This window comes from Dromiciops gliroides, chromosome 3 (genome assembly GCF_019393635.1).
Source record: "Dromiciops gliroides isolate mDroGli1 chromosome 3, mDroGli1.pri, whole genome shotgun sequence".
Taxonomy (NCBI): Eukaryota; Metazoa; Chordata; class Mammalia; order Microbiotheria; family Microbiotheriidae; genus Dromiciops; species Dromiciops gliroides.
This window is the reverse complement of record NC_057863.1, coordinates 653,681,087-653,706,949: the sequence shown is the minus strand read 5'-3', so window position 1 is coordinate 653,706,949 and position 25,863 is coordinate 653,681,087. Positions and strand designations below refer to the sequence as shown.

At 39.8% G+C, this 25,863-nt stretch overlaps 1 protein-coding gene across 1 annotated transcript; it reads right to left on the bottom strand.

The window, feature by feature from the left end:
- Positions 1–328: 328 nt before the first annotated feature.
- On the bottom strand, positions 329–17,801 carry LOC122748318 (zinc finger protein 665-like). Its single transcript, XM_043993979.1, has 6 exons — positions 17,786–17,801; positions 17,163–17,729; positions 16,602–16,756; positions 13,359–13,485; positions 12,101–12,196; positions 329–3,628 (listed from the first exon to the last, which is right to left on the bottom strand). The coding sequence occupies exons 1-6, from the start codon at positions 17,799–17,801 to the stop codon at positions 1,857–1,859; spliced, it is 2,733 nt and encodes a 910-aa protein (XP_043849914.1). The 3' UTR covers positions 329–1,856.
- Positions 17,802–25,863: the final 8,062 nt, after the last annotated feature.

The following is a 25,863-nucleotide window of genomic DNA, read 5'->3' as shown; positions in this document are numbered from 1 at the left end:
AGGCAACTGCAGACTGTCCCGGTGTTGGTGAGTTAATTATGGAAAATCCTAAATTCCTTTTAACTAGCTTAATTGGAAACAGTCTGGGGTTGCATAGGCTAAGTTTGGAGTTAAGAGCATTTATCTGTATTTCTATTTTCCTATTTCCTTATCTTTGATTTTTATTAATTTCACGTTTGTTGTTTAATTAATTCCCAAGTAATAAAATCTGATCCTTTTGTGAACTAAAGCTTAGAGGCTCCTTTCTTATTGGCCTGAGAGAAATATCTAAAAAGGGCAGTTCAGAGGGGAGGGTGAACCTAAAAAGGTCCCTCATATTTCTGGGACCCCAATATTAAGGTGTCACCCAAATAATGCTCCGTATATCAAATTTTGGCCCTCACAGTTGTGAAGTCTTTATCAGGGAACTTTTCTGCAAAGATGCTCCCCAGTTAATTGCCATATTTACATTTTAGATGCATGGGGTTATTTTTTAATGTGATGAAAATGGCCTATTACATTTTCTGTAATCCTCTCTTTCCCTTGTTTTGTGATGAACCCACCCACTATCAAAAACTGAAAAGCATATCCTCTTCATGGTTCTTCCAAAATATTTGAGGAGCCTTTTAAAAACTAAGTAATGTATCCTTTGGAGCTTATCTTGGTATACAGCATGAGATGTTGGCCTATACGTAATTTCTACCACATTGCTTTCCAGTTTTTTCAGCATTTTGTAGTGACTAATAAATCCTGGCCTAATAGTTAGAGACCTTTAGATTTATCAAACCCATGCATATTATGCTAACTTTTGGGGGTATGTTATGTGCCTGATCTATTTGATTTCTCAAGCTTATTTTTAAGTAGTTACTCTTTTCCTCAAAATACAGAACTAGACAGAATTTGAACCTGTCTTCCTGATTCAAAACCTAGATTCAAAGTCCTGTTACAATTAGTACCTTTCTCTACACTGTTCTGAATATCAATTTGAATGAAAAGAAGTGACAAAACTGTTCACATATTTCAGCCCACTAAATCTACTATAACACTGATAGAGGTAGTTGCTATTATTATCCTCATTCTACAGATGGGGAAAATCAGGCAGGAATAAGTTAAGTGACTTGCCCAGAGTCGCACAGCTAGTAAGTGTTACAGAGCAAATCTGAACTCAGGTCTTGTGGCTTCAGGCACAGAATACTATCCACTATGCTACCTAGTTATTTAAAGAAATCACTACAGAAATAAATGTCCAACAGATACTCAAACTATTTATACCAGGACATTTAGTGTCACCAAAGAACATGAAACAAAATGAGTACTAAATTGATTAGGGAATGGCTGAAGAAATGATGGTACATGAAAGCTATAGAATATCATTGAGAAGTAATAACATTAGGATTTTAAAAATTAATTATATTTATAGGGTTTTATGAACAGTATGAAATTTTAGATGTCTAACAAAGTCTATGCTGCTAGAGGCCTTACCTCATTACTTAGATCCATTAAGTTTTATCTCCAGCATGATTTCTCCAATATATATTCAAGTATGAGTTCTAAGGCCTTGATATTGACAAAAGGCATTGCTTTTATAAGTCTTCTTTCCAGTTTGAATATCCTCATGTCTAGTGATCTCTTTGTTCCAAAGTCATGACTCTATCAAGCAAATTCATAAGGCTTCTCCCTATTATGAATTCTTTGATGTAAAAAGATGATCTCTGATTGAAGGTCTTCCCCCATTGTGTCCATATGGGGCATCTAACCATAAAAAATTTTCTGATATTCAACAAACTCTGTACTCAATTGAATGTCTTTCCTCATTCATTACAGTTGCAAAATTCATATTTAATAGTTATTCTCTCATGGGAAATAAGGGATGACTGTTACTTGAAGGCTTTACCAACATGATCATATTCATAAGGTTTCTCTTCAGTGTGTATTTTTTGATGTTTACAAAGACAGGAGCTGGATCTGAAAGCCTTTCCACATTCATTACACTCATAAGGTTTCTCTCCAGTGTGAATTCTTTGATGTTCAACAAGATTGGATCTTATTCGGAAGGCCTTTCCACATTGATTACATTCATAAGGTTTCTCTCCAGTGTGGATTCTCTGATGTGCAACAAGTTTAGAGTTCTCTACGAAAGCCTTTCCACATTGATTACATTCATAAGGTTTCTCTCCAGTGTGGATTCTCAAATGGTTAGTAAGATTGGCCCTGTATGGGAAAGCCTTTCCACACTGATTACATTCATAAGGTTTCTCTCCAGTGTGGATTCTCAGATGTACAGCTAGTTTGGAGTTCTGTGTGAAAGTCTTTCCACATTGATTACATTTACAAGTTTTCTCTCCAGTGTGGATTCTCTGATGTGCAATAAGGGAAGCATGTTCACGAAAAACTTTACCACATTCAGGACACTTGTGAGATTTCTCTATGTGAAGGATTTTCTGATTTTTAGCAAGTTCAGAGTTGCATTTCAAAGCCTTTCCACATTGATTGTATTCATAAGGTTTCTCAGCAGTGTGGCTCTTCTGATGTTTAGCAAGACAAGAACTGGATATGAAAGCCCTTTGACATTGTTTACATTCATAAGGCTTCTCTCCACTGTGAATTCTCTGATGTTCAACAAGAATGGATTTTGTTCGGAAACTCTTTCCACATTGTTTACAACCATAAGGTTTCTTTCCAGTGTGAATTCTCTGATGTTCAAGAAGGCTTGATTTTCTCTTGAAAGTCTTTCCACATTGATTACAATCATAAAGTTTCTCTCCAGTGTGGATTCTATGATGAAGATCAAGACTGGATCGTGTTCTGAAAGTCTTTCCACATTGATTACATTCATAAGGTTTCTCTCCAGTGTGAATTCGTTGATGCACATGAAGACTGGATCTTGTTCTGAAAGTCTTTCCACACTGATTACATTCATATGGTTTCTCTCCAGTGTGGATTCTCTGATGTCGAGCAAGACTGTAGTTCTGTGTGAAAGACTTTCCACATTGATTACATTCATAAGGTTTCTCTCCATTGTGGATTCGCTGATGTTTCAAAAGTCGGGAGTTCTGTGTGAAAGCCTTTCCACATTGATTACATCCATAAGGTTTCTTTCTAGTGTGGATTTTCTGATGTATAGCAAGACTGGACCTATTTGTGAAAATCTTTTCACACTGATTACATCCATAAATTTTCCTTGCAGTGTGAATTTTATGAGGGTCAAGGAGCTTTGAGTTCTGGCTGAAGGACTTCCCACTTTCTTTCTCTATATAAACCATTTCTCCTATATAACTTTTCTGATGTTTAATGAGGTCGGAACTCAAGTTTGATGCCATTTTCTGTTGATGTATTTGCATTTCAAGAGGCTTCTCTGAAGACTGAATAAGCCCAATCTTTTCAGTAAAGCATTCCTTAGCTTCAGTATAGTTTCCTGAGACCCTTTTCTTATACTGTATTAGTACTGAATATTGTCTGAAATCCTTTCCATCCTTATCAAGTTTACAGTAACTACTATGATTTTTCTTTATCTTGATATTGGAGTCACAGATTTCTCTCAAATTGAAGTCACTGGCATTACCACTCATGAATCTTTGTGGGTGAGATTCTTCTACAGAAATGCTCAGCCTTGCAGTAGTCCCATTCACTCCAAACCTGGTCTCTGCATCTGAAGGAAAGAAACAAACATTTACAGACACACACGCATATAAATACACCTTCTTCCCTCTACAGGAAGAAAGTAAATGGACATGTTCTTTCTCCCCAGTCAAAAAGAAGAGTTTTGAAACTTAATAGGCAGAATCAATCAATTGAAAATGCCATTAGCTTACATCTTGTTAAGGATTAAAATTCTAGCTAGTCTGTCTAAAATATCTAATGAGTGGTCGCCAATAAATTATAAGCTTTAGCAAGAGTTAGGCTTTTAAGCATTTATTAAGGAAAACAAGAATTTGGTAAAGAGAGAGAGAAAGGCCTAGATTTCTATCTATTAAAGGGAGAGCACATTTTTAGCTCCCTTCTCCGCCAGCGTCCCCAGGAAAGAGCCCCAGAGTCAGCGCCAGTCTCTTCCTTCCTCCTCCCACTAGTCTGCGTCACTTCCTCCCCGCCAAAGAAAAGACTCCTGGTCTTGCCCTCAAAGACCTTCGCTTCATGGGCAGAACTCTTCTACAGTAAGTATCCAGCAGGTGGCGTCATTCCAATCGTTACAATCTGCTGGATGATTTAATTTGTGAAGACAAACAATGCCCCAGATCCTGACAAATAACTTGTAACACAGGCGGGGTGGTATTCCCATTACACCTTCCAACTCAATCTGTGAGTCAGAATAGCTAAGTCACATGACCAACATCCTTGCAGGTGAGCCTAAACCTTTTATTCAACATGCACTTTTCCCAGCACTAAATGGCCAACTGTAAAATTCAAATTAATTCAACTTTGTAGTTGATTCTATATTGTATTGATTTCATATTGCAATTGATTCTATATCTGGTTAAACCCCCTTTCTATATCCTTTAATTAAGTTCAAGGATGAAACTTTTCTTTCTGAGCTAGTTTCAAGGTCAGCCTGACCAGAAGTCACCAAAATTAAAAGGAAAGGGTTGTCATCTTCTATGCTGTTAGCTTGAGTAAATAAGATATCTGGTATTTAAGTCCTAAAGCTAGGTATAAGAGATATATTTTTCCTGAACTGTCCTTTCACCATTAAAGAAAACTGTAATCTCCTTAACTGTCTAGGTACCAGGGAGCCTGCTGTGACCTGCTAGCAATGATTGTATGACACAAATGGATCCCATAAATTACTCAACATTCCTTACTGAAACATGGAATGTGGTCACTAGCTCCATGTGAGTACTTGTGCATCTTCCTCAGGAAATCCAATTATAATATCCTTGCCCCCTTGATGATGTTAGACCTACTACCAATCATATTGCACTATATTCTTTGTTCTCTTGTACCTTGCAAAACTATATGAAAGCTAGTACATGCTACCTCAGGTCTTTGGTCATTGAGAGAACCACTGACCCAATTTATCATGCTCAGAACTTTGTCTCTCAGTTTACCTTAATTTTCAAATGTAACACATTTTACTTCATTTACTCAAATACGTTTGCTGATCATTTTTTTTTTTTTGGTGGGGCGATGAGGGTTAAGTGACTTGCCCAGGGTCACACAGCTAGTAAGTGTAAAGTGCCTGAGGCCGGATTTGAACTCAGGTCCTCCTGAATCCAGGGCAGGTGTGTTATCTACTGTGCCACCTAGCTGCCCCACTGATTATTCTTTTTATTTTGTAGTACTGTGCTAAACTTTCTGTTTCTCTAAATAGACCAGTTTTGATATAACATCACATGGTCAACTTTTCCAAATTTCATATGCTAAGCTAGGAAATAGGTTTATGTTTTTTACCTGTCGTGTATTAATTTTAGTGTTATATTCAACTTTTCTTATATTCTATTCAGATCCATAGATATCATGCCATTCGCTGCACTTATGCTAACAATTGCTATTATTTCATTATCTGCTATATCTTGGAGTATAATATATTTTCCCCAGTGATCCTTTTTAATATTATTTTTTCAGTTGCCAAGTCTGAGACCGTATCAGAACTGCCAACTATGAGAAAATAATGGGGTTTGGGGACTCTCAGAGACCCCCTCACTCAAGGGCCTAACTGCCTGACCTTTTAAGAGGGGTCCAGAGTCAGCCAAGTGGGACCTGGGACTATGAATGGGGATTAAAACCACACCCACCTGAAAGCCTTGTTCCCACCAGAGGATCTGTTCTCTAGGCTCTGACATCAGTAAGCACTGCCCAGAACCACCCTCAAATCCAGTGAACCAATAGATTTGAATGATGCTAGCCAATTGGCTTTAAGCAAAGTGTAAGGGCGGGCTCTGTTCCTGCCCATAGCAAGCTTACACAATGACTCGCTCCTCTTGGCCCTGTAACTTGATGAGAGCAGATGCAGTCCACTGTAGTTCCCCATTTTCTCTAGATCCTAGCTAGGCTTTCCTATCTTTCGGAGCCATGTGTGCTCTCTTTATTAATATCTAACATGCTTTAATAAATGTTTAATACCCCAAAACTGGTGCAGTAGCCCCTAATTTCTAAGTAATGTAATGATTGGAGTGATGCCACCTGCTGGAGACTTACTATAGGAAAGCTCTACCATGAAGAGAAGGCGCCTGAGGGCAAGACATGTAGCTTTTCTTTGGCATCAGGAAGTGACATTTGCTTGTGGGAGGAAGGGGGGGGGGGTGAGGCTGGTGCTCTCACTCTCTTTCTCCAGGACTCTCATGGAGAGCGGAGCAGGAGAACTGTAGCTCCCCGAGACAGATAGATGAATCTAGGCCTTTTTCTCTCTCTTCACCAAATTCCTATTCTCCTTAACAAATGCTTAAAAGTCTAACTCTTGCTAAAGCTTATAATTTATTGGTGACCACTCATTAGATATTTTAGACAGACTAGCTAGAATTTTAGCCCCTTACAGTAACAAATAAACCCCAGCTATGCTCCCTAAACTTGGGCCAATTATAGGGCAACCACATTTAATTTACAGCCCATGATTTTTTACCGCCCCCCCAAGTATAGCTATTATTCATTTATTTTTGAAAATTTATCTCTGAATGTCTGTGTTCCTTCAATAAAAAAGAAAAACCAAGTCTTTGTAATAAACACAACAACAACAAAAAATGCATTTCTCATGTGTAAAAATATTATATCTCGCCCCGTATCTTCAGACCATCATCTTTCTTTCAGGGAGTGAATAGCATCACTCACTATTAATCCTCTAGCAGCACTTGCCATTTAGTGCTTCATGAACATATTCAGGATTCATGACTATGGTCTAAGGGATCTTTAGTGGCATTTTAAGCAGGAAATAATTACCCCATTTTGTTACAATATGTTTTTCCTCTGGGACAATAAGCATGTCCATGTTTGAAACATAACAGGTTTTTTTATGCAATGGTTCCAAATAGTCATAATCAGGCATACAATGATTTTGGTATTCATGCAGTGATTATAACAAAATCTGACTCCTTTAAACATAATCTGCTTCTCACTCCATGATCAAATTGTTTCCAAACTGTCAAAAGTGGAAGTCAGTTCTCAATTGCTGGTCACAGGTATGCACATACTGTGAGAATCAGGGTGCCATCCCCCTGCTGAGAAAGACAGCGTGAGATCCAGGGCAGCCCCGACCTGAGGAGAAAGCATGTGACTAGTGTCTGGAAACTGCATCTATTCATAGAACCAACTGTAAGTCACGTCAATCAATGTTACCAGCCAATTAGCTTGGAGCTGTGTGTGTGTGGGGACAGCACTGGGGTGGTCCTGCAGGGAGCATTCCAGAAAACAGGATCAGGGGTCATGGTAGGGGCAGCTGCAGGTGAAGGGAGTCTTTCCTTCTGAACTCCATGTGTTCTCTTTACTAACCCCTATTATACTTTAATAAATGCTTAATGCCCCAAAGACTGGTGCTACAAGTTTCTAATTTAAGGTGACCACACATTAGATTTTTAATCATAGCAATTAGATTTTAAACTTCACAATACCCTCATTTGCTTTGTGTAGTATATGGCACTAAAGCACCTCCTTTGTTCCAGGGTTACCTTGGAATTGCATCTCTCCAGGGCTGTAATCATCAGATCAAGATGAGAAATGTTTGTGTTCTTACAGAGCAGATGGCAGCTTCTTTGAAAAACATGCTCACTAGGCATGGGCATTAAAAGATATCTTGAGGGGGCAGCTAGGTGGTGCAGTGGATAGAGCACCAGCCCTGGATTCAGGAGTACCTGAGTTCCAATCCGGCCTCAGACACTTGACACTTACTAGCTGTGTGACCCTGGGCAAGTCACTTAACCCTCACTGCCCCACAAAAAAAAAAAAGATATCTTGAAACCATCACAACCATTCTACAAAAAAACTGCATATTGCTGCTTATTGCAGTGTTATGGTTATTTTTTGTTTTAACTTATCTTCTTTCTATCAGGTACTTTCAGAGGCTCTTGTAACATAGGTCGGTCATTCTGTAGTTTCTTTGAGAATGAAGACAGTATGCCAGTGGTAGGAAGAAGAAACTTGTCTGAAGATTTCTTTCCTTAAAAGTGTTGTTTTATATAGAAGTATTTATTGGGGGAAAAAAGCAAAATAACAGGCATTTATCACTTAATACACTACTTGTCATTAGCAAACAGAAAAATAAATCTTAACTATTAGTGATTTATTTTGATGACTGGTTTGTGGGCTAAAAAGAAACAAAATTGAATTTCCATCCTTTAACAAGAGAAGTTGTAAAATTTTCCTACATTTTCCACCTCATCCATTTGTGAGTAAATATTTACACTACACTGTGGTTATTAAACAACATTCCAATTGGATAGAGAGCTGGGCATACAGTCAGGAAGACCTGAGTTCAAATCCTACCTCAAACACTTTTCAGTACTGTGACCCTGGGCAAGTCACTTAGCCTCTTCTTGCCTCTTGTTTCCTTAACTGCAAAATGGGGATAATAATATCATCTACATCCTAGCATTTTGAGGATCAAATGAGATGAGGACTGTAAAGCACTTAGCCCAATGTCTAACATGTGGCAGGCACTACTTAAATGCTATTACTTATCATTTTTGTCAGGTTTTTTTTTTTAATTATTATTAATTCAACTGCATACAGAACCATATGGTAGACTGAGTTTGGTGGCTCTGGAACAAAATACTGCAAACTTTTGTTCAAAGAAAAAAGTCCAATTCTTAAATTATTTTTCATATTACATTATGTTTAATACCTTCTAAATCATAACTTATTTGATGAAAATTGTTATTCATAATCAATAAAATCTGTAAAAATTTTTAAAAATTTAAATTGAAGTCTTGCAGGCATTAAGTTGAACTCTTGGGAGTTCAACTTATGTGTATATGTATATATATATATATATTGAACTTAAATATTGAGAGAAAATAATGGGTTTTGGAACACCCAAAGGCTCCAACTGAGGGGACTGATTGGATTGACTGACTTCACTGATTAACTCACTTAAAGTTAATTCAATTAAAACCAAACCTTCCTGGCCCTCAAGAGGGTGTTCTCAGAGGGTGTGAACTCTGAGCTCAACACGGGACCACCCTCAAGTCCAGTGAACCAATGGATTTGGGTGATGCTAGCCAATTAGCTTGAAGCAATGTGTTAAGGACTGCCTTTCCTCTAGATGCAGAGAGAGCTTCCACTCTGTTTGGCTCTCAGACAGGCGTGTGGAGGAGGACTTGGAGAAAGAAGCAGGCCAGGATGAAGCTCTAGGCTAGATAGACCTTTTCTTAACTTTCTGACCCAGGTGTTCTCTTTTTACTAATATTTGGTATGGTTTAATAAATGCTTAATGCCCCTAAGCTGGTGCTAAAGCTTCTAATTTATAAGTAACAAATATATTAGAAACATCAGCTAATTTTCCCTACACTTGGGACAGAAATAGGTGACCACATTTAATTTTACATGCCACTATATATATATGTATATATTTTTGGTGAGGCAATTGGGGTTAAATGACTTGCCCAGGGTCATACAGCTAGTAAGTGTCAAGTGTCTGAGGCCGGATTTGAACTCAAGTCCTCCTGAATCCAAGGCTGGTGCTTTATCCACTGTGCCACCTAGGTGCACTCCCTTCTATATATTCTTTAAACTTTTTTTTTCTTTTTGCTGGGCAATGGGGGTTAAGTGACTTGCCCAGGGTCACACAGCTAATAAGTGTCAAGTGTCTGAGGCCGAATTTGAACTCAAGTACTCCTGAATCCAGGGCCACTGCTTTATCCACTGTGCCACCTAGCCACCCCCCTTCTATTTATTCTTAAACTATCAATTATTTGTTTGAACATTTCCTAATATATGGCGACCACCTTTGTTCCCAGTTGTTCAAAACAATGAAAAAATGGAAGCTATCATTTTTGGTTGTCTATGAGTCTTTTATTGATTTAATCCCTCTTTAATTAATCCCTTAAGTCAGTGGGTCTATTAGTAGTTATCACTGGATTGAAAGATAGAATGAAATGCCTTCATTGTAATGCTAGGTGAATCTTTGTTTCAAGGGTCAAGGTATTCCTCATTTATTTATTCATTAATTTATTTATTTTTGATGGGCAATGCAGGTTAAGTGACTTGCCAAAGGTCACACAGCCAGGAAACTTCAAGTGTCTGAGGTCGGACTTGAACCCAGGTCCTCCGGAATCCAGGGCCAGTGCTTTATCCACTGCGCCACCTAGCTGCCCCCTCAAGGGTATTTCTTATATGTGACATGTATTTGGATTCTGCTTCTCAATGCATTCTGCTATCCTCCTCCACTATAAATGGGGGAATTTATCCATGCACAGTTAGTTATGACAATGACGTTTTCTCCATCATACCCTCTTATCCTCTTTGCTCCTACCTCAAAGTTTAGAAACAAAAAAACAGATGATGAAAGGGAGTGGGACCAGTACTAGTGATTTATAATTGAAATGGCATGATCCTCACTCCTCACTGTTCACCCCACTTTGTCATCTGTCCCAGTCCAGATGCCTGGCTATAACACTATCTTACTTAAAAGTCTCCTGTCTTTTTAATCTCCCCTAATTGAAACATCTTCTATGACGGAAATATTTTCTATCTTGAGGCGGCTGGATGGCATAATGGATAGAACACTGGTCCTGGGGCCAAGAAGACTTGAGTTCAAATATATTCTCAGATACTTGCTATCTATGTTACATTGGGTAAGACATAGTAATTCTGTTGACTCAGGTTCCCTCATCAGTAAGATGAGGATAATAATAACATTTGCCTCCCAGGGTTGCTGTGAGGATCAAATGAGATCACCTGACACATAGCAGGTGCTGTATGTTTCCTTTTATCACCAGTATTTTGATTATTTCCTCACCAACACTGCCCTCCTTAAACTGCTCTGTCCTCTCATCTTCTATTTACTTATTTCCATACAAAAATACTTTCCTTCACCAGGATCACCTAAGAGTGTGGTTTATGATCTGTAGTTTCTTCTCAAACCGCTTGTTTGTATTCCAGACTGTGAGCTCCTTGACAGCAGGGAATGTCTTTTACACTTCTTTGTATCCCCACAGCTTAGCACAGTACCTGGCACATAGCAGGTGTTTAACTGATGTTTCCTGACTCACTGGACTGATGGCTAATACTGGGATCCAACCTCTCCCTTGTTCCCTGCATTCTGATCTCTTGCTCAATCCTCAAATGCAGGTTCCGGCTTCAGCCCTAATTCTGTCTATCTCTTGCATCTTATCACCTACAAGGAGTCACTTTTTCTGGTTCAAACCCTGATTGGACCTGACCAGACCAAGTATGGGACATCACAAAGGTTCTAGGTTACCAGAAGGGTTTGTGCTATAGGCTGCCTGGGAGTCTCTACCTACCAGTTCCCTAACCTTTAAGATGGTGATCACCTCAATGAATGTGGCCAAGGTTTTTATGAAAATGGAGAAAAAGAATGGGCAGCAGAGATCAGCAAATGACCTTAGGCTGATGACTTATGCAAGCCTCAGACTTGGATAACCAACTTCCAAATAAGGCAATGGCCTTCATTTCTTCTCAAATGCCACCAAATGGAGATGAAGAAATCTTGAAATCAGCTCAGCTGAGTCCATTACAAATTTAGGTTACTTGAACTGAGCTGGATCCTCATTGTGGCAAGGTAGTCCCACATCTCCCAGACTCACTATTCCACCCGTTATATGTTTTCTAAATCTTTTCGGCCCTCCCCAACCCTCCAATTTAATTTAATTTTCTCCCTTCCACTCTCTTTCAGTTGAGAGCTTGGTCTCATACTTCATAGAAAAGTTTGACATTTGCTATATGCTCACTTTCTTTTTCCCTTTGCCCTTATCTCGCATTAAGAACTGCTCTTACTGCTTATGAAAGCAAACCCCTTTGTGTGGATTTCTTATAGGATCGTAGGGATCCAATCTCCTAATTTCACAGATGGGAAAAACTGAGGCTTAGAGGTTCAGTGACTTCTCAAGATTAGACGCTAAAAAGCATCTTAAACAGAATTCCAAGTCAGGTCTTCTGGCCCCCAAACCTAGAATTCCCTTCACTACAACACAGATGGTTGTGATTATAGCTCTCATATACCTGTTTTCATCTCACTCACCTAGAAAGGACTTCCTTTGGCCTTTTTGATCCAGGATCCATGATGTTTCATTTCCCTTGAAATGGGAGATTAAATCTTCTCTGAGAACTGGAATTCCTTGGCATGGAGAATAAGGAAGGGATGAGGATGGAGAGAAACTTATATATTACTTCTCTTTAGGGAAAGGGGACATACAAACAAAGACCACAGGAGAGCTGACCGGATTCCTCAAGGATGGTTGATAAGGGCATTTGTTATTGGAAGTTTGGGTGCAGTAGATCATGCAACCAATTGAGAAAATTCTGTCTTTCTTTGCTTCCTTCCTAGAAAGATGGTCACATTCCATAGCTTCTATTATCTAGAAATTAAGAGTCAGTTACAGGGGCGGCTAGGTGGCGCAGTGGATAGAGCACCGGCCCTGGATTCAGGAGTACCTGAGTTCAAATCCAGTCTCAGACACTTAACACTAGCTGTGTGACCCTGGGCAAGTCACTTAACCCCAATTGCCTCACTAAAAAAAAAAAAAAAAGAGTCAGTTACTAGTTCATTGGTTAAGAGAACTATGTGTGGAGTCAGGAAGACTTGAGTTCAAATCCAGCCTTAGACACTTAGTAATTGTGCCACTTAACTTTTGTTTGCCTTAGTTTCTTCCACTGTCAGATGGGGATAATAATAGCACTAAATTCACAGTGCATCATGAGCATCGGATGAGACAATACTTCTAAAGTATTTAGCTCAGTGCCTGGGACATAGTAGGACTATATAAATGCTTATTCCTTTCCCACCATCTGTGCTGGAATTTGGGGGAAGAATGAGGGAAGAACAGAGATAAGATTTGCTATACAAGGCAGGACTAAGATTAAAGAGCTACAAATTTACATCCCAAAGAGGAAGGATTTGTCTTGTTGGGTGGGGGATTACTTTCCCTGCCCATCTTTAGGGAGAATCTGCAAGAGCAGTTTTCAGAAATTTTGCCGACAAAATTCATGTCCAGGCAGGGACTAAATTCAATAATCTGAGATTAGTTCCAAATCTGAAATTCTGCAAACCTTGTTAATTTTGTAACCTGAAGCTACCTAAAACAGGAAAGAGACAGCTTCAGGAGCTGTTGCAACATGCAAAAACCTATTATCAGGAAAACCAGGGAACAGGAGGACCCTGTTGAGAGACCACCACCTATGCCTTTCTAATAACTGATAAATACTCAAGCCCTGTACACTAGGGAAGGAAGGAAGACACTCTTTTGATGGTTCAGAGTTACCAAGGAAGTTGTGCTTACCCAAGGAGAGCAGGTTCTGGGAATTTTCCAGCATGACTTCCTTGTACAGCTTTTTCTGAGAATGGTCCAAGAGACACCATTCCTCCTGAGTGAAGTCCACAGCCACATCCTTGAATGTCAATGACTCCTAACCATCAAAATTCACAAGACTTAGAGCTGAGACTTCAGAATTCATCCAGTTCAACCCTCATTAATGTGCAGGAAGAAACTGAAGCACATAGAATGGATTTCCCAAAGTTTATCTCATTTATGATTGTCAGAACCAGCACATAAAACCGTAGTTACTAAAAAAGTAAATGGAATGAGAAAAGCATTTTATATTTGCAGTTGGAATTACATTGACAAATATCTTATCATGAAATGCTTCTCCCTATGGAATCAAGAAGGTATGTGTTCAATCAATGAGGTATGAGAATGTACAGAGGAGAGAGGTGATGTGAAACTTTCCCCTCATCTGAATTCTCACAGTGATGTTAAGAACATTCTATGAAGAGTTTGTGAAAAGCTGTCAAGTACTGTGTACTCTAGAGGTAAAGACATCATCTTTGATCATTGAAAAGAGAACAAAGAACAATACATAATATAATTTTCCTCAAAGTCTAAAATAAAGTATTATCTACAAAAAAATGAAGAGATTCATAAGAGAGAATAGTCACAATCTGAACTGTACTGAGTAGTATGAGATTGTAATGAGACTAATGAAGAGTTATTTATGGTTATAGTGAAGGCCAGAGGTGACTGTGGCTAAGACTTTATGATCGCTTTCATTTGTTAGTGGCATATATTCATTAATTTTCATATTTCACTATATAGAAACAAGGGTAACTATAATGGAGGAAAGACTTGACATTTACTAGTTGTGTGACGCTGGGCAAGTCACTTAACCCTCATTGTCCCGCAAAAAAAAAAATCTATTATTTCTCCTTTAACTTTTTATTTTATAATTATTTAACTTTTGAGTAATTAAGACATTTACTAGTTTTTTCCCACTTTTGAGACTGCCAAGAACTTAAAAAAAATCTTTCCTGGGGCAGCTAGATGGCGCAGTGGTTAAAGCACCGGCCCTGGATTCAGGTTGGGACAACATCATCCTGTAACATCTTATTAGCTTTTGTATTCTACCCCATCACTACCTCTCTGAGGGTGGGACATGAACTCCAAACTTCTACTGGAGGAGGGGGCTGAGCTGAGACATTCCATTTCTCACCTAGCTGTAGTACTTTGGGACTTCTGACTGACTTCTCCATCATGCCCCAGTGTCTGTTGTGTTCTCCCTGTGCCCTTAGCGGGCTCCTTTTTGTGCATTGTCTTTCCCCTTGAGATTGTAAGTTTCATAAGGTCAGAGGCTGTCTTTCTTTTCTGGTATTTGAATCCTCAGGCACAATGCCTGGCATATTGTAAACCTTTAAGTACTGACCATCCAAACGGTCTCATCTGAATATCCTGCCTTTTATTTTACTTTAAAAACTGAGGCCATTCAACGTGAGTCAACTCTGATCACAACTTCCTTTCAAACATCTCAAACTGGATATTCAGTACATATCTTAAATTCAATATGCTCATAATGGAACTTATTATCTTGATCCCTAAAAGATGCCCTCACACTCCTACCTTCCCTATTACTGTTAAGGGCAACACCCATCTCCCAGTTGCATCAGTTCAAAATCCTTGACTCCTATCTCTTATCCCCCTTACCCAGTCTATTGCCAATACCTCTTCATTTCATTTTTGCAACATCTCTCAAAGAAAGGCTCTTCTGTGATGCCGCAAGAACCTTGATGCAGACCTCATCACCTCATCCTTGGCTTATAGTAATAGTTTGCCAGTGGGTCAACTTGCCTCAAGACATCCCCAATTCTAATGCACCCTCCATTAGGCCAACAAAATGATTTTTCCTATACCAAAGATCCAACCACATCATTCCCCCCCTCAATAAACTGCCATATACCTGTCTGGCTATATCCTGTGCTGCGTTGTATGTCTGTGGTTAGCAAGCACCCTGAAAATTCTTATAAAAGGGTCAAATATGCTATTATTTATAATGCACTTGGAATACAGAAGATGCCATATAACTAGGTCCAAACACATTTACAGGCTGCTTATACCTCACTCCCCCCTCCACCTACTTAACTCTCTGAACCAGTGACATTGCCCTCCTGGCTGATTCTTGGTTAAGACCCTCCATGTGCTGAGTCTCTTTCTGCTGGCTGTGTCTCATGCTTGGAATGTTCCTCTCCTCACCTCCCTCCTGACTTTCTTCAAGTCTCAGTTCAAATATCACTTTATTTAAAGGACCATTTCCTGGTCCCTGAAACTGCTAGATCCTTTCTCCCACCTATACTGTATATAGCCTTTATGGAGAGAGCTGCTTATATGCTGTCTTCCACTTCCCTAGCTTCATAAGATTATGTATACCTATTTTATGTACCTATGTACCCGGGGTCACATAAAAATTTCTCTGAGGAAAAGGGGTCACTAGTGGAAAAAGTTTGAGAAGCCCTGACTATGAGCTCCTTGAAGGCAAGGATGGATTTTTCCTTCCTTTGAATCCACACAAGATTTGAACAGTGCCTGGCACAAAGCAGTCACTTTCTAAATGCTTATTGACTTGACCTAAGAAATGGTAAATGGGAGTGATACAGACACATCTAGGAAGACGTGTGAACTAAGGCAGAATAAATGGACCAGGGGGACCATTTTTGTTCTGAGTACAACATTGCAAAGGAAAACAGCTGGGGAAGACGTCAGGGCTCTGCTCAATCCTTGTCCAGACGGGAGACTTAGGTGAAGTGCTTTTCCTTGACTTTCAGTTGTTACGAAGGAGAGTTTTGAAAAAAAAGAGACATAGAGGAAGGAGAAGGGCAAGTGTGTGTGTGTGTGTGTGTGTGTGTGTGTGTGTCTGTCCCAGGAATACAAAAAAAAAAGAACAAAGAAAGGATCTCTGTGTAATAGAGACTAATGAATAAAGTCAGTTGTAATGAGAACTCAAAAATCAAAAACAAGCGGGCAGCCAGTGGGGGTGGGGAAGTTATCGCTAGAAATGAAAAAGAGCTAATCAATAACTCAAAGCAGAAAGGGGGCAGGGCGGGGCTGTTATTTCTCCATTCTGTTTCATATATTTCATTTTTTAAAGAAATGATAATTAGGTAAGGGAGATAGGCAGCTTCACAGACAATCCTCTACATCTGTGGAAACGACCACGTTTGCTGACGTCGGTCAAGTCTGTGGTTGCGCTGCACTCACCTGCCGTGGGGGTCTTCGGGGTCCAGGGGCCATTCCCTCAGGCTCCCGCTTGGGCCGGGTCTTGGTCCTCTTCAGGCTGAGCAGGGGAGGGAGCAGGATGCCAGAGGGGGAGGCGTCTTTCCCTTCACTCCCCAGGTTGGGGGGAGGGGGCTGCCCTACAAGGATTTAGAGGGTGAGGTCCCAAAGGGGTTACAAGGACCCTGCCCTCGGGGCAGAATCCAGCCACAAGGGGAGGGCGGCAGGCCGGACACAGTAAAGATACACTTTCCACCCTCTGATTCCTCCTCGTCCGTCCCACTCCCCTCACCCACGGTCCCAGAGACCCAAGGGGCAGGGAGGGGGTTCGCACCCCACATATGGCTCTCCCCCCGACTGAGGCTCTGGGCGACGCTGAGGGTCGGGCTGCGGGACCCAGTGGAAAAGCCGGGGATGGAGCCCCAGGACACCTGGGACGTGATGGGGAGCCCGGACAAGCAGCAGGGGCCGGAGCCGGCGCAGGGGCCGGAGCCGGCCCAGGGGCCGGAGGGCAGGGTGCTCCTGGTGCCCCTGCAGGGCACTCACCCAGAGCTCGGACGGGGAGGTGAGGCCCGGTGGGAAGGGCAGCCAAGCAGAAGCAGGGCGCTGGCCAGGGTCCGGGCTCGGAAGTGTTCGGCCTGATCCCGGGAGGAAGGGAGATCTTTCCCCCCCCGGCGCTCGGGTTCCCAGCTAATGGCTCGGGGAGGCTCCTCCCAGGCCCTAGAGCCCCGCCCCGCCCCGCCCCGCCCCTGAGGCCCCGGAGCGAGCCTCCAATGGCACTCGGGACCACTAGCGGAGGACCCAGGCGGCCCCTCAGCCAGAAGCCCCGCCCTCCATCCCCGGCCTCGCGCAGGCAGCCAAACTCCACCCCAGGGCTCAGATCCCACCCCCGAGAGGCGAGGGAAGTGAGCCCTCTGATTGGTGGCGGAAAGTCTGTCCTCCTATTGGTGGAGGGCGCGTGCCCTCTGATTGACAGGAAGGTAGTGTACCCTTCTGATTGGTGAGGCTTCAGCGCAGCCTCTGATTCGCTATCTGTTCTCCCAGTTCTATCCGCACTCCCAGTCTTGACCACTTTTCTGGAACTCGGGGGGAATCTACGTCCCCAAAGCGGTGCTAAAGCGGGGCGTAAGGGGAGGAGGGGGTGAGGAGGCTGTAGAATTCTGGGAAACGTAGGTCTGGGCGCATGCGTACTTTCTCGACCTGGGGAGGGGTGCACCTACATCTTCAGAGCTGGAAGAGGCACCTGAGCCCCTAGAATCCCTGCCTATTCCTGCGGTGCCGCCCACACGCCCTCGTGATCAGGTCGGGGAGCCCGGAGGTTGTGCTAGGCCCGGGGGAGCAGCCCCGTTACCGCAGGAGGGTAGTTGGGGAGGAGCAGAGGGGGACAGGTGTGATAGGTAGAACTGGAGAGGGAGTATGACAGGCCCCCCCTCCCCCGCAGTGTGGGCACCTTGGTGGTTGTGAGTAAAAGATGGGAAGGGCGTTGAAGCAGGAGGGGCTGAGGGGAAGGCTTTAGACTTTGGGGAAGGGGCTGAGTCTTTGACCCCATGGAGAAAAGTGACCGCTGCCGGGGAGGAGTCTCAAAAATATATTTATTTCATTAAATATTTGCCAATTACATGTAAAAAATTTTGAACACATATTTTTTAAAATTTTGAGTTCCAAATTCTCTCCCCGCCCCTTTTCCCTCCTTGACAAGGCAGGCAATTAGATAACAGTTATAAATGAGAAGTCATGCACAACATTTCCATATTAGCCATATTGCAAAAGAAAAAAAATAAGATAATAAGCAAAAAAAAATTTTTTTAAGTCCGCTTCAATCTGCATTCAGAGTTCTTAAGTTCTTAGTGGAGGTAGATAGCATTTTTCATCATGAGTCCTTTGAAATTGTCTTGGATCATTGCCTTGATCAGAGCTGCTAAGTCTTTCACGATTGATCATCTTTACGATATTGCATTTACTGTGTACAATGTTTTCCTGGTTCTGCTCACTTCATTTTGCATGAGTTCATATAAGTCTTCCAGGTTTTTCTCAAACCATCCTGCTTGTCATTTCTTACAGCACAATAGTATTTAATCACAATCACACACCACAATTTGGTCAGCCATTCCCCAGTTGATGGGCATCCCCTCGATTTCCAATTCTTTGCCACCACAAAAAGCTGCTATAAATATTTTTGTACAAATAGGTGTTCTCTGCCACCAACTCCCCCCTTTCTATTTCTTTGAGATACATACTTAATAGTCTTATTGCTGGGTCAAAGGATATACAGTTTTATAGACTTTTGAGCATAGTTTCAAAGGATTCTCCAGAACAGTTGGATTAATTCACAACTTCACTAACAGTGCTGTTAGTGTCCCAATTTTTCCACATTCCTTCCAGCAGTTGTCATTGTCCCTTTCTGTTATGTTAGGCAATCTAGTAGGTATGAAGTGGAATCTCAGAGTTATTTTAATTTGTATTTCTTTAATCAGTGATAGCTTTGATTTGTTTTTGTGAAAACTTCCTGTTCATATCCTTTGCCCATTTATCAACTAGGTAATGTCTATTATTTTTATAAATTTGGATCAGTTGTGTATGTATATGTATTTGAGAAATGAGGTCTTTATCAGAGAAATATTGCAACCCCCCTCCCAGTTTCCTGTTTTCCTTCTAATTTTGGTTACATTGGTTATGTTTGTGCAAAAGCTTTTTAATTTCACATAATCAAAATACATTTTACTTCCTGTAATCCTCTCTATATCACTAATTTGGTCATAAACTCTTCCCTCATCCATAGATCAGACAAACACATTTTCCCATGCTTCCCTAATTTACTTATGACATCATTTTACATGTACATGATTTAACTATTTTGACTGGATCTTGGCATGTGATGGGAAATGTTCTATGCCTAGTTTTATCCAAATTGCTTTACAGTTTTCCCAACAATTTTTGTCAAATATTGAGTTCTTACTCCAAAAGCTTGGGTCTTCGAATTTATCAAGTACTAGATTATTATGGTTATTTACTACTGTATATTGTTTACCTAATCTATTCCAGTTATCCACCACTTTATTTCTTAGCCAGTACCAGATTGTTTTGATGATTACTGCTTTGTAATATAGTTTGAAATCTGGAAATCTTAGGCTGTAATCCTTTATATTTTTCTTATTCTTTTCATATTCTTGACTTTTTTTCCTTCCAGATTAATTTTGTTACTATTTTTTCTAATTCTATACCTTTTTTGCTAGTTTGATTGGTATGGCACTGAATAAGTAAATTAATTTAGGTGGAAATGTCATTCTCATTATATTAACTTGGCCTATCCATGAGCAGTTAATATTTCTCCAAATGTTTAGATCCGTCTTTATTTGTGTGAAAAGTTTTTTGTAATTGTGTTCATATGATCCCTAGGTTTATCTTGGCAGGTATACTCTCAAGTATTTTATATTTTCTGCAGTTATTTTAAGTGGAATTTCTCTTTTTATCTCTTGCTGCTGGGTTTTGTTGGTAGTATATAGAAATTGTGATGAAATAATGGGATTTAGCAGATACTCAAAGACCCACCTGGAGATTAATCAAGACTGATTGAATCAAGTGAGAGTAATTGACTGCTGATTAAGCCTACTTCAAGTTAATTGGATTGTAATCACACCAGGCTATCCCTTAAGAAGGTATTGTTCAGGGGCAGCTAGATGGCGAGGTGGATAGAGCACCGGCCCTGGAGTCAGGAGTACCTGAGTTCAAATCCGGCCTCAGACACTTAACACTTGCTAGCTGTGTGACCCTGGGCAAGTCACTTAACCCCAATTGCCTCACTAAAAATAAAAATAAAAAAAAAGAAGGTATTGTTCTCAGAAACTAGACTGTGAACTTAACTTGAGAACACCTTCAAAGCCAATGGATTTGGATAACGCCAACCAATTACCTTGAAGCAGTGTGTAAGGATCGCCCCTGTTCCAGATTTATAAAAAGCTTCCACAAACAGCTTGCTAGAGTTCCTGATTAAAGCAAGCTTGTGGAGGAGGACTTCAGGAAGAACCCAACCAGGCTGGAACTCTAGGCTAGGTAGGACTTCTTTCTTTCTTAACCTTCTGAACTCTTTTTAAATATCTGTATGCTTTAATAAATGTTTAATGCCCAAAGACTGGTACTGAAGCTTTTTAATTTTTGGCGACCACAATTAAGATTTTAAACATCACAAAATGCTAATGATTTATGTGGGGTTTTTTTATAGCCTGCAACTTTGCTGAAGTTAATTGTTTCAAGTAGTGTTTTAGTTGTTTCTCTAAATTTACCATCATATCATTTGCACAAAGTGATAGTTTTGTTTCATTGCCCATTTTTATTCCTTCAATTTCTTATTTCAGTAGTTATACAACTGAATAATACTAGTGATAATGGACACCCTTGCTTCACTCCTAACCTTAATGTTTGTTCCCATTACAGATAATGCTTGCTTTTCACTTTAGATACTACTTATGATTTTAAGAAAAGTTCCATTAATTCCAATGCTTTCTATTGGGTTTAATAGGAAAGGGTGGTGTATTTTGTCAAACCTGTTTTCTGCATCTATTGATATAATGATGTGATTTTTTGTTGATACTATCAGTCATGCTAATAATTTTTCCTAATATTGAACCAGTTCTTGCATTCCTGTCATAAATCCCACCTGGTCAGTGGAATTTAACAAAAGGCAGAGTGAGGCAACTCTCTGAGCAAGATATCCTTTATTAGCAGGGGAATGCAGCCTGGTAACAAAAGGGTCTTGTGGCTAGACTCCATTTGTGCCAAAGACTCAGAGGGAGGGCCCATAGTACCATTTAAACCTAGGTGTGTCTTCCTTCTGATTGACCTGACAGTATATTATTTGGACCACCCCCAGAAAACATAAGACAACCCTAATTGAGACATTTTAATGAAATTCAAGCATACTTTTTCGACACAGATAATGCAGGAGTTTTGCTTCATTATATATGTATATTTGTAACGTAAAATTTTGTTTTTCTTGCATTCTTGATGTTTGGGGGAGGGGGGAAAGAGAAGGAGAGAGAGAATTAGAAACTGAAAATAAAATTAAATTGAATTAAAAAATAACTTAGCAAATTTTAATGTATTTCTACATGGGAAAAAATTAACCTGTAATGAAACAAGGGACTTTCAGCCATTACTAATGAAAAGTTCAGATCTAAGGGGAAACAATGGAATACAAACACAGGAATAGAGAAACAAATGAGCAAGAATAAATGAGAAATTGGAAGGGTCTTTGTAAAGATGATAAAGTGTTTACATTCTAAATAACAAAAAGAAGTTAAGGTGGCAGAGTAGGTCAGAAAATTTCTGGCTTTCCAAATTTTCTCCACAAAAAAAAAAAAAGATAGAACATTGCCTCAGAGGAAACATAGAGCAGCAGAAATAAACAAAAGTCTGGGCAAAGCAATTGTCCTCCTAAGACAACTTGAGAAGACCCCAGGAAAGACCTGATGTCAAGGGGCAGAGGTTCAGACTGGAGGAGAGAGGAAAGCCCAAGGTTGAGCCCAGGGCAGACATTAGAAAATAATAGTAAGAAGGACCTGAGACTTGGGGCATCATTCCCCATACCTTGAAACTAGAACTTGATTATACCAATAGCAGCTAAAAACAAATAAACAAACAAAAAGACAAAATAAAAATGAGTAAGCAAAGGAGAAAGAACGCAGATAGCTACTATGGGAATAGAGAAGACCTGGGTTCATATTCAGAGGAAGATAATGGAGCTAAAGAAATAAACCACACTCCTTTTTCAGTGGCAAATGTGAAATGGTCCTAAGCACAAAAAGATTTCTTAGAAGAACTTAAAAAGGAGTTTAAAAATCAAATAAGTGAGATTGAGGGAAAATTGGGGAAAAAAATAAGAGCAATCCAAGAAAATCAAGAAAATTATGAAAAGTGTCAACCAATTTGAAATAGAGAATCAAATATTTAAGAAAATAATTCCTTGAAAATTAGAATTGGGCAAGGTAAAGCTGATGACATTCTAAGACACCAACAAAGAATAAAATACTACTACTAGATAGGTATCCCAAAGAGATCATAAAAAAAGGGAAAGGACCCACATGTACAAAAATATGTATAGCAGCTCTTTTTGTGATGGCAAAAAATTAGAAATTAAGGGGATGTCCATCAATTGGAGAATGGTTGAACAAGTTGTGGTATATTAATATAATGGAATACTATTGTGCAGAAAAACCTGGAAAGATTTACATGAATTGATACTGAGTGAACAAAGAGAACATTATGCATAGTAACAGCAACATTGTGTGATGATCAACTGTGACAGAATTAGCTCTTCTCAGCAATACATGATCAAAGACAATTCCAAAAGACTCATGATGGAAAATGCTATCCACAGCCAGAGAAAGAACTATGGAGTATGAATGCAAAGCGTAGTATTTTCAGTTTGGGGGGGGGGTCCCCTTTCTTATGGTTTTTCCCCTCTGTTATGTGTCTTTCACAACATGACTAATGTGGAAATATGTCTAACATGATTACACATGTATAACCTATATCAGATTGCTTGCCATCTTGGGGAAGGAGAAAAATTTGGAACTCAAAATCTTATAAAAAATGAATGTTGAAAACTATCTTCACATGTAATTAGAAAAAATAAATACTATTTGCAATAAATAAATAATATTTTTAAAAGAAATAATAAAATAAAATAAAAAGAATGAAAAAACAGAAGAGAATATGAAACATCTCATCAGAAAAACAATTGACCTGAAGAACATATAACAGAGTAGCTAATATAAGAAATGGTTGGACTATTATTATGATAATAAATAAGCATGATATATTACACGAAATTATAAAGGAGAATTGCCCTGAAGTTCTAGAACAAGAAGGCAAAGGGGAAAAAAATCCATTCAACACCACCTGAAAGAGATTCCAGGAGGAAAACTTACAGGTATATCATAGCCAAATTTCAAAGCACTCTGGCTGATGAGAAAATACTGTAAGCAACAAGACAACAGAATGACATTTTGGGGGGCAGCTAGGTGGTACAGTGGATAAAGCACTGGCCCTGGATTCAGGAGGACCTGAGTTCAAATGTGATCTCAGACACTCTACACTTACTAGCTGTGTGACCCTGGGCAAGTCACTTAACCTTCATTGCCTTGTCTCCCCCCCCCCCCCAAAAAGAATGATCTCCATGGAACAGTATGCTCCACTGAAGATAAAACTGATCAACTGAAATCTCACCATGCTGATACTCAGCACAGTCTGAACTCCTCAGTGACTTTTTTGAATGGAGGACTAGAGGGTAGAGCACTAAACTCTTCCCAAAGCCAGCCTTCTTTCATAAAGGGCTCTGAACTTTCAGAATTATCCATCAGCAGCTCTGCTTGGTTTGGACTCCACAGAGCAGCATTTCCCCACTCTGGATACTCAGTGATGCCCTCTTGTTTTTCTGCCTCCTTTTGTGTGTTGTCTTCTTCCATTAGGTTGTAAGCTCCTTGAGGGCAGGAACTCTTTCTTTTACATATTTGTTTCTCCAGCATGTAGCAGAATGCCTGGGACATAGTGGACTTTTAATACATGGTAATTGAACTGAAATGAATTGAAGGTGCTGAAAATATGCTGCTCTCAGATTGTGGATTGTCTATAAAATAAGTTTCTCCAAGGTTGTAGAAGTTTTTCTAATTAGAGATGTTAATTTATTTATGATATTCACCATCTTACAACTGGAGTAGTTTATAATTCTGCCCAGAAATGAGGAGAAATGGAGATGACAGGGGAGAGAACAGCTCCGTGGTCTGTGTCAAGTCTGAATGTAATGAAAATGAAACCCAGAAAGTTCCAGTCCTGTCTTCTCAGGGTGTACTCAGGATAGGAGAAATTCCTAGCATAAAGATGTTGCCTCTATGCAGCCCAGTCTTAGGGTCAAGTTGTAGTCAGTTCAGTCAATCAGTAATCATTTATTAAGCACCTACCAAGTGCCAGGCACTGTGTTAAGTCCTAAGGATACAAAGAAAGATAAAAAACAGTCCCTGCTTTCAAGGGGCTCACACCAGCAATTAGGAGGACCCTAAAATGGAATAATAAGGAATATCATAAAAATTGTTAAAAGCATAAAACACTAAAGATTTCAGATGGAAAAATCCAACAAAAGCCCAGACCACAATAAATTAAAACAACAGAGTACCCTAATAAAATAAGGAAGTATTAGTACTAAATCCTCAAAGAAAATATGAAGCTTGGTTAACAAATGAAGACAAAGGAAAGTTCATTAATGTCTAATGAAACACAAAAATCTCAAGATTTCAAAGATGACATGAAACAACTCTGGAATGTTTCAAAAGTTTTAGGAAATATATCAAAGAATAACACATGATGATGGGTTAGAAATTATTGTTTTTGACCCCAAAATTTAAAACTCAATTTGCAGGATGTAAAAAAAGCAATTTGGTATTCTTTTTATAATGGTGAAATAGGGAATAACTAATTTCAAAAAGAAAAAATACTGCAGTGAATGGAAGAGGCTCCTCAGAGTGTGAGTTGAGGCAAGACCTTGTTTATGGAGATAGATTCTGCCCCTAGGTAAGTTCTACTGGTTGGACTGTTTGTAAAAAGCAATCAGGCAGGGGTATGGGAGCAAGTGTCTTAATAGGCATCTTTCTACCTCATACCCCCCTCCAAAAGAGGGGAATAAGGGGCCTCTACCTACTCACTGGCTTCTTACCCTGGGCCTTAACTCTCCAATAAATATTCTTCATCCTCATTGGAATTGCCAATCCTTTTTCACTCATCTTTCCTTGGACCATTATCTCTATCCCAAACACTAATGCTCAAAACTAAATTAGATAGTTGTATAACTATGAAAGATGGGAGACTATTATCCAGTGCTAAATTTGCCAAAGAAATCTTGCAATGGCTGTTAAGAATGGCTTATTGGAGAGTTTTGGTAAGTAAGGGCTGAAATTTTGAGATTCTTGTCTTAGATGGCATGGGTGCCTTAACTAGAAAGATGCTGAATGTTCCAAAGCTTAACTTTCTTGATCACCAAGCAGGGTTCCTGGGATATTCCTGGGAAGTAAGGGAGTCACCTGAGTTATTCTTTGATGAATTTGTATAATGTTTCATAGGAGCTCATGGGAATAGGTAAATAAATGAAGTGAACAAGGATTCTGCCCTAGCTGAAAATGCTGGACAACACTTGGCCTTGCTCAGTCTACAATGGTTGAGAACCCTTATAACTGTGTTGCAGGAGTGGTCAATATGCTTC

Coding starts and splice junctions, on each gene's coding strand:
- LOC122748318 (XM_043993979.1), bottom strand. Junction 16,757..17,162: donor CCTCCCCGTCCGAGCTCTGG/GTGAGTGCCCTG, acceptor AAATCCTTGTAG/GGCAGCCCCCTCCCCCCAAC. Junction 13,486..16,601: donor CCCGAAGACCCCCACGGCAG/GTGAGTGCAGCG, acceptor TTTGATGGTTAG/GAGTCATTGACATTCAAGGA.